Source organism: Sphaeroforma arctica (assembly GCF_001186125.1).
Source record: "Sphaeroforma arctica JP610 unplaced genomic scaffold supercont1.324, whole genome shotgun sequence".
Taxonomy (NCBI): Eukaryota; class Ichthyosporea; order Ichthyophonida; genus Sphaeroforma; species Sphaeroforma arctica.
The window spans coordinates 74,168-82,185 of NW_014040234.1; the positions used below are offsets into that span (position 1 = coordinate 74,168).

The following is an 8,018-nucleotide window of genomic DNA, read 5'->3' on the forward strand; positions in this document are numbered from 1 at the left end:
TCTACACTCGTGCGTCATACATACACATCTATTGCAACGCATATCAAACTTCCAAAATGTATCGGACGCATACACATCAGACTCTACCACCGATATTCCGAGTATTCTGGGTTCGTGTTCGTGTCTCAAGCGTATGCCTATACTCACCGCAAGCCTCATACTATAGCCAGCCCACCCACTCACTCAGAGTGGGGGGACATCTGGACACGCTGTGTCCAAGAAAAACCACGCGTACAATACGACACACAAACAATTTCCAACATTTATCGCAGACACCTAGATTCACGTACAATAGTACGGGGTACCATAGTTCATGTGCATGTCCAATCAGTATCCTTGTTGTGACTGTCCCTCGCATACTCTATGCAAGGCACACGCTGGTATTGGTAGGGCACCAGGACACTCTGTGTGGTGTGAAGGGGAGGTGTACATCCATAGAATACAACACCCAAGGCAAATGTAACCTGTAACGCATGCGGATGATACGAACACACACATACAATGCAAACCCACCCTGTAGCACATTTACATGGTACCTACATACACTACAACACACAATGCAAATCCGTTCTGTAGCAAATTTACATGATACATATGTACAAAACAACACATCATACCAATCCATCCTGTGTCTCTGCTAGGCACACACTGATAGTGGTAGGGCACCAGGACACATTGTGCGGTGTCAAAGGGAGTGACATGCGCTGTATGGTGGAGGATGCGATGGCGCGGAAGGTGGTGTACAATGCTCAGGAGGTGCTTCTGGCTATTAAGAAAGGGCACGACCAACTACAGAGGGTAAGGATGTTACTGCAGGAACACGTAGGATGTGTGTGTGTGCGTGTGTTCAAATGTGTTCAAATGTGTTCAAATGTGTACCGGTCATGTGGTGCTGTGTATACGAACACGCGCCAAAAGAGGTCTGACTGGCTCTCGAATACCTTTTTGTGACAACGCAATGGTGGTTTGTGAATGCATGCGTCTTCGCTCGCATACAGCTTAGGTAGGTAGCTATTTAAATCTGTCCAACTAGCACACTTAGTACGTGTGGGTGTACGGTGGTCAAGCACATGCGGGTGTTTGTGCCGTAGCCGTATTACCTGAGTGGGTGCCTCTGGGTATAGATCAACCATCCCTCTCTGTGGGTGTGTTCTGTATTCTACTTTGTATAGGAGTCCACAAGGCCGCCAACCTGCCAGCATGCGGGCAACAGCCGAGTCGAGGTGTTCTTACGTACCTTGATTTTTTGGAAAAAGCGCTGCCTTTCGGTTGGCCTGTGACACCCCTGGTGAACAGAGTCCGGTTTGCACTACACCATCCACCGCACTTCCATACAGGAGAGTGAACAACCCAATCGAGAGCATAGAATGGGTTACAAACGGATAGCAGCCTCACTCTCTCGCACCCAAGCCAATTGCACTGTGTAGTATTGTATCCTTCTTACAAGCACGCGTATAACGTTAACGTATATTTGTAGCTTCCTTGGCCTGCAGAAATGGTATTGTTTGTTCATCGCAAATATACTGAACATGCACTCAATACGTTTGTTCTGTTTAATAGGGAATAAATATTGAACGCATACATGCATCATACTTATACAAGTCCCTTTACCTACAGCCATTGTAGTGTTTGTTACTGACAATATATTAAACATGCACCTCTTACATGTGCAATGTTTAATCAGATATTGTGTTTCATACTTTTACACATTCACACGTCCCTTTACCTACAGCCATTGTAGTGTTTGTTATTGACAATGTATTAAACATGCACCTCTTACATGTGCAATGTTTAATCAGATATTGTGTTTCATACTTTTACACATTCACAAGTCCCTTTACCTACAGCCATTGTAGTGTTTGTTATTGAAAACGTATTTATCATGCACCTCTTACAGACTGTAGAGGGTTCACATTGTGCAGAGAGCATCGTTTCAATTGGCAACGGTGCAAGTGGTGCTCATGCCCCCTCATTGTCACTCGATGGTATGTCTGTGTACGTTTCAGCTACACACAATTGAGGTGTGTGTGTGTGCATTGTATGCTAGTGTGTGACGTGCTGGACAGTATCGTATTACAGGTATAGTAAGCGTGATTCCAAGGAGAGGCGAGTAAACTTCGGTGCAGCCAACTGGCTACTACGAGGATATCACAAAGTTGCGATCCATGGGTTCGATCCCCCGATTTGCCAAAAAAAAATTCTAGTGGTAGTGTTGTAGCAGCGCTGCTGAGTTCTGGGGACAAGGAAACAAGGGGACCCATGCCTAATAGACGGTTTTTAGTGCTGTTCGCGTGAACGGGGAATGAGAAAGGGGACGTTACTTCTTTTCAGAAATCTACTAGCTTGAGCCGATACTGTACGTCTGATCATGCATGCATTGCCTATAACCCACCACATTCGTTCACCTGCCGACGCATTGCAGCACATACATGTACTGTGTGTGTTCACGTATGTGCATTCAGAACAACTGACTGGTATACCTTTCTACTAACTGCACTTTGGTATTGCGTACGTGTGTGTTTGTACACGCATTTGCGTATCGAGTTTTGGTCGTGCTCGTGCAAGTACGTATCGGCATTTGCACCTCATAGCGTACGGATTTTGCAGAAGGCCAAGATGAGTTATGGAAACCACACGATGTCGCGACACTTGTATGTGCTCTGCTCCACCTACAAACCCTGTAATCATGCAAACCTTATATGTGCTTTTCTTCACTTACAAACCCTGCAACATGAAACATTATATGTGCTTTGCTTCACTTGCAAACCCTGTAACCATGCACACTTTTATGTGCTTTGCTTCACTTACAAACTCTGTAACCATGCAAACCTTACATGTGCTCCGCTTCACCTACAAACCCTGTAACCATACAAACATTATGTGTGCTTTTCTTCACTTCGAACCCCTGTAACCATGCAAACCTTATATGTGCTTCGTTTCACTCACAACTCCTGTAGCCATATGCAAATCTTATATTTACTTTGCTTCACTTACAAACCCTGTAACCATGCATATCTCATATTTACTTTGCTTCACTTACAAACCCTGTAACCATACACATAAGCACTAGCAAATAAGATCGGCATCAGTGTATGTACTTGTGTACATCACTGTGTCAATCTCACCTCTTGTGATGCCTTATGCGCGAGCAAGTGTCTATTTGAGCATATCCCGCGCTGGTGTGTTGAATTATCTAGTCCTACAGATACTTGGAAAACATCCTTCGGAAACATACCAGTGCAAGCGTGAGCGTGAATTCAGTTGTACCTGTTTATGCATGAACATGAATACAGGTGTAGTTATGCACAGCATCTTCAGGTCATGCAATAGTCGCGCTGTGATTGCTGGCGGGCATACCTTCAAATCTGGTATATCACAATGACGCCTTAGTAGTGGTGTTTAATGTGTAGTGGTGTTTAATGACACTCTAACACTGACTTACCTTCAGAGGACGATGTAGACGACTGGGAGGCACGCGATGATAGTTCTGAAGATGTTGACAGCTGGGAAAGCCGTGCTTGAAAGCAAGCAATGTAAGATACTGTCACATCAGTATGCAGGAAGGCCGCGGCTGCAAGTGTTGGTTTAAATAGATACAATCCCAGAGACTCCGCATATGTCATCACAAGACTGTAATATAGTAAACTACTGGAAGCAATGCGATGGCAGTGGCACTGGTGGGCCTATCTCTAGAAGCCTGACTTTGGTTGCCCAAATTAATGTCCATAGCAGAATGAATTTAAGTCAGAACATTGCGAGCCTACCTCTGAAGTTCGATTATTCGAAGCTGCATTCTCCGACTACCTTCTAGATTTGTTGTTGTGTGAAGCACTAAATGCAAACACATATGTGGATATGAGATTGTTGCTTCGCGAAAAGACCTTGCTCTCTCAAAGCATCTGAGTACTTCCATTTCAGTCGATGATTGTTTTTCGGGCATCACAATGCGGCTAGGCTGTACTTATCCGACATTGACGTTGGAAATAGTATTTCGGGTTGCATACTCTGCAGCTTTTGCTAAATAAAGGGACATCCTACCTAAGATCGTAGCGTCAAAAGGCAATGTGTGCAGGTCAGACTGTGACATTGGAGTGAGGTATAATATTGGTATTTATTATTTCATTGTCAATCAAAAAAAAATCCTTATACTAAATTGTTGATACATCTCCCACCCATGCTCGCAAACTCACACCAGCTCGGAATGAAACTGAACACTCAACAACATCTGACAGACTTGAGTGGTCAAAACGTCATCCCCGGCATCTGCTGCACAGCATATCCCCATTGTGGTAGCACATTCAGTTGATTCGAGTGCACTGCCGTCCGACTCGGCTGCCATCTCCATACCAGCCACCACTATCCCGTAAACGGCACTATCACAGTAGCTGTCACCTGTGAAGCTTTTGTATGAGTCACTCTCAGTCAACGCAGTAATTCCAGCCATCGCCCCTGACGCACAGTCGAATCCAAATCGCCCCCTCTATGTCCCCTAGCACACTCCGACGTTGTGGAGGGATTGCGCCCGCATCTGCGAATTGTACAGTTTGCCCGACAAAGGCAACAGCGGTAAGGATTAGCTTGAATATATTTTATCTGAGTATGCTAATATCGACACTTATTTTGAGGATTTCTTATTTGGCTGGTGATTCGCCAAAGCTGTTTATTTATACCAATTCTGATGATCATCGGCAACACAACTCGTACTTGCTTCATACGATGATCATACTATCAGTCAATCTGAAATAGTTGACCGATATAGTGCAGTTGAATAAATCAATGACTTGTGGATGATCTATGTGTGATCTATAAAATCCAGTTGATACAGAAACAGATATAGGGAACAGAGGATTCGTGCAACCACTGAACCATGGCAGGAACACTGATGACTGAAGTCTGAACTACTCGAAATGAAAAGAGTCAAAAGACTAATAAGGTGCAATCGCTTTAAAATGATACAGGAAACGATTCTACTTCAGCCAGGCACAGCACACACTAATGGTGACCTGATTCGGACGTTTAATAGCGGAAAATGCTCACAAAGGACCTAAGTATAATAGGAAAGAGATTTGTTTTGCTCTCGTTAATTTTCAAGAAAACAAAATGAAATACGTATATATAATAATAAATAATGTAAAAGTCTAAAAAAAACAATTTGTTTCTAAAAACACCTCCTACATAACATACTATCCAATGAATAATAATATACATATTTCAGCAGCAGATGTAGAGCTATATATTTATATATACCAATAGAACTTTACCTTGAACCCCCCAAAAACTTCCTCTAACATTCCTACAATCTACATAATCTACATTCCTTCATTCCAGAATCCGAAATCTCAAATCTGCTGTGATTATTGAATAACTTTATTTCATCAAAGTTTATCACTGATGATCGACTGATCCACTGACCTACTGACCACTCACCACTGTGACCGGTGATTTTGTTATACGAGTACAGTGACAGTCACTGACTGGAAGGCTGGAGAGTGAATGACTGGAGGGCGGAGGCTTGTGATGATCATTGATCAAGCCTGGGCCATGTTGTGGGTGACTGGTCTTGAGATCCAGTGATTCCTGATCTGCAAATAAAATCAAATAAAACTTGAATATTGAGATATGTACTTATTACTCTTGGTCAATACTACAATTCTGTTACACAGCGCACATGCATATGCATTAGACCTGGGGAGAATCGAGAGACATGGATGATGACTTCATTCTTGTGCCGAGAAAACGATAGAACTAGTTCATCGTATTGTAGTGTAATACCTATATGGGCGGTGAATATAAATAGCATTATCGTTGACGCTGGTACATCAAAAATCAACAAAACGATAACTGAGAAATCTTACCGCTATGCTGAAATCATCTTTTACAATCGTCGTATGTTTTCTGCACGCGTTCTCCATCTCAGATGCGAACGCATTTCTTACACGGCGCCGGAGTGTGCTGGGGGACATTGAGGGGGCGATCGAAGGGGAAAATGTATTCGACTGTGTGTCAGGAGTAATCACTGCTCTGACTGAGAGTGACTCATACAAAAGCTTCACAGGTGACAGTTACTGTGATAGTGCCGTTTACGGGATAGTCGTGGCTGGTATGGAGATGGCAGCCGAGTCGGACGGCAGTGCACTCGAATCAACTGAATGTGCCACCACAATGGGGATATGCTGTGCTGCAGACGCCGGGGATGACGTTTTGACCACTCAAGTCTGTCAGATGTTGTTGAGTGTTTAGTTCCATTCCGAGCAGGCGTGAGTTTGTGAGCATGGTTGAAAGACATATCGACAATATAGTATTAGGAACTTTTTTTAGATTGACAATGAAATAGTAAATACCAATATTATACCTCACTCCAATGTCGCCTGACCTGCAATACATTACTATTTGACACTACGGTCTTACGTATGATGTCCCTTTATTTGACGAAAGCTGAAGAGTATGCAACCCGAAATACTATTCCCATCGTCAATGTCGGATAAGTACAGCCTAGCCACAATCAATGTTTTCTCTCCCATAAGGTATCTAGTGTAGTTACAAAAGTTGCGGAATCAACACTCGAAATCTTTAATGCTTCGCGTATACAATGGGTCATTGGAGAACGAGTTTAAACCCAAGCCATCTATTGCAGATACTAGAATTAATCGCGCAGACCCACACTCGTACAAATTTGCTAATTGCACACCAGGTATGTGTAATAATAGAGTTTATTTTGAAGCATGGCACACCGCAGGATTCTTCTGTTCGCGCTGACATTGAGAATTGATGTGCACCATGGGATGAATTCAGTATATGTATAGTAATTTATGTGTGCAGTGCAGTATGTAAAATAAATTTGTTTGTTAACTGCAGCAAGTACTTCAGGAATGTCCACGTAGTGGGCTTAAAGACAATATTCCATGAATTTGTATGTGTTTTTTTGAGCTAGCTTCCTATAGTATTATCCATGCCCGGACGATCCCGACAGGTTTGTGCACTAGCCAACCTGTAATACTTTCCGCACCCTTTCTATTAAATATTTGGACCGGGTCTATATTCTGGTTGTATATTTTGACGAACAACTTCTCATCATTGGGCAAATACCCGTGAACAGTTTTCGTTTCTTTTTGCCACCTTTCATAACGTATTGAGTATTCGACATGGTGCGTATTCAACATTGTCAATGCGTGTCTTTTGCAGTACATTGCACCTGATCGACCTTGTTCCCGCGGCTATGCGATGTTTTCTCAACTTGTTGCGAACGACTATGTACTTCATTTTGAAGCGGCAAGTCGACATCATTGTGTAAGCATCTGAGCACTTTCTTTTCAGTCTCGCTTTCGAAGTGCACTCAGCTATGAAAAAGCCCCAGGAAGCATTCATTTGTCTTCCAAAGTACATCTTCATTGTCATGATGTTAACTATAATAAGCAGCTCGACTTCACGGAGCTTAGAACATCTGCGACTGACCACCCAAGGTGGCGAAGCTCTGAGTGTTACTGTGGAGTTTGTGAAAATGACAGAGCAGAATGCAATAAAGAATGAGACTAGCGGACATCAGACTGGGTATCAGATGTGTGATGAATGAGCATTGCAGGTAGTTATGTCTTGGTACTACTTTGAAATACTCAAACGAACAGATCTACTAACGCAGAAGTCGACAGAAGTTTCCTCTACTGCATTTCAGTGAACTACCGATACCGGAAGGATTGATGAACTTTCTGATACTACATTGGTGTCATGAACTGTCATGAACTCGCGAGCCGACATCTCGCACAAGCACAGTGTCGCTCACACTCGTGAGAAACAATGTATGCTTGAAGTATACTCACATCGATAGATTCTCGTATCTCGAGATCAAACGTATAACACAAATAGAGTTGGTAGGTCCCGAACGTACACCGCTTCTTAATCAGCTCATGTATAAAGGTCCATTGTATATATATATATATATATACATATATATATATATATATATATATATATATATATATATACTACCTACCTACCTACGTAACGTACGTACGACTAACTAA

The 8,018-nt window shown here is 42.8% G+C and overlaps 4 protein-coding genes across 4 annotated transcripts; 2 read left to right on the forward strand and 2 right to left on the reverse strand.

The window, feature by feature from the left end:
* Positions 1-635: 635 nt before the first annotated feature.
* Positions 636-4,038, forward strand: SARC_05212 (hypothetical protein). The gene is made up of 3 exons (XM_014300939.1): positions 636-798; positions 1,898-1,985; positions 3,449-4,038. Exons 1-3 carry the CDS (start codon positions 700-702, stop codon positions 3,520-3,522), a joined length of 261 nt encoding a protein of 86 aa, XP_014156414.1. The 5' UTR covers positions 636-699; the 3' UTR covers positions 3,523-4,038.
* Positions 4,039-4,092: 54 nt separating this feature from the next.
* SARC_05213 (hypothetical protein) lies at positions 4,093-4,625 on the reverse strand. Its single transcript, XM_014300940.1, has one exon. It carries the CDS (start codon positions 4,442-4,444, stop codon positions 4,187-4,189), a length of 258 nt encoding a protein of 85 aa, XP_014156415.1. The 5' UTR covers positions 4,445-4,625; the 3' UTR covers positions 4,093-4,186.
* A 1,154-nt stretch (positions 4,626-5,779) lies between these two features.
* Positions 5,780-6,350, forward strand: SARC_05214 (hypothetical protein). Its single transcript, XM_014300941.1, has one exon. It carries the CDS (start codon positions 5,860-5,862, stop codon positions 6,238-6,240), a length of 381 nt encoding a protein of 126 aa, XP_014156416.1. The 5' UTR covers positions 5,780-5,859; the 3' UTR covers positions 6,241-6,350.
* A 339-nt stretch (positions 6,351-6,689) lies between these two features.
* Positions 6,690-7,481, reverse strand: SARC_05215 (hypothetical protein; the record flags this gene model as incomplete). Its single annotated transcript, XM_014300942.1, has 1 exon — positions 6,690-7,481. A coding segment is annotated over one exon (362 nt), but the record flags the coding sequence as incomplete, so codon positions are not given.
* Between the last annotated feature and the right edge of the window lie 537 nt (positions 7,482-8,018).

Bases quoted from the DNA above. Each gene is read 5' to 3' on its own strand.
- SARC_05213 (XM_014300940.1), bottom strand. From the start codon at position 4,444: ATGGCTGGAATTACTGCGTTGACTGAGAGTGACTCATACAAAAGCTTC.
- SARC_05212 (XM_014300939.1), top strand. From the start codon at position 700: ATGCGCTGTATGGTGGAGGATGCGATGGCGCGGAAGGTGGTGTACAAT. The intron at 799-1,897 runs GTAAGGATGTTA...CACCTCTTACAG, and splicing joins GGCACGACCAACTACAGAGG to ACTGTAGAGGGTTCACATTG. The intron at 1,986-3,448 runs GTATGTCTGTGT...ACTTACCTTCAG, and splicing joins CCCCTCATTGTCACTCGATG to AGGACGATGTAGACGACTGG.
- SARC_05214 (XM_014300941.1), top strand. From the start codon at position 5,860: ATGCTGAAATCATCTTTTACAATCGTCGTATGTTTTCTGCACGCGTTC.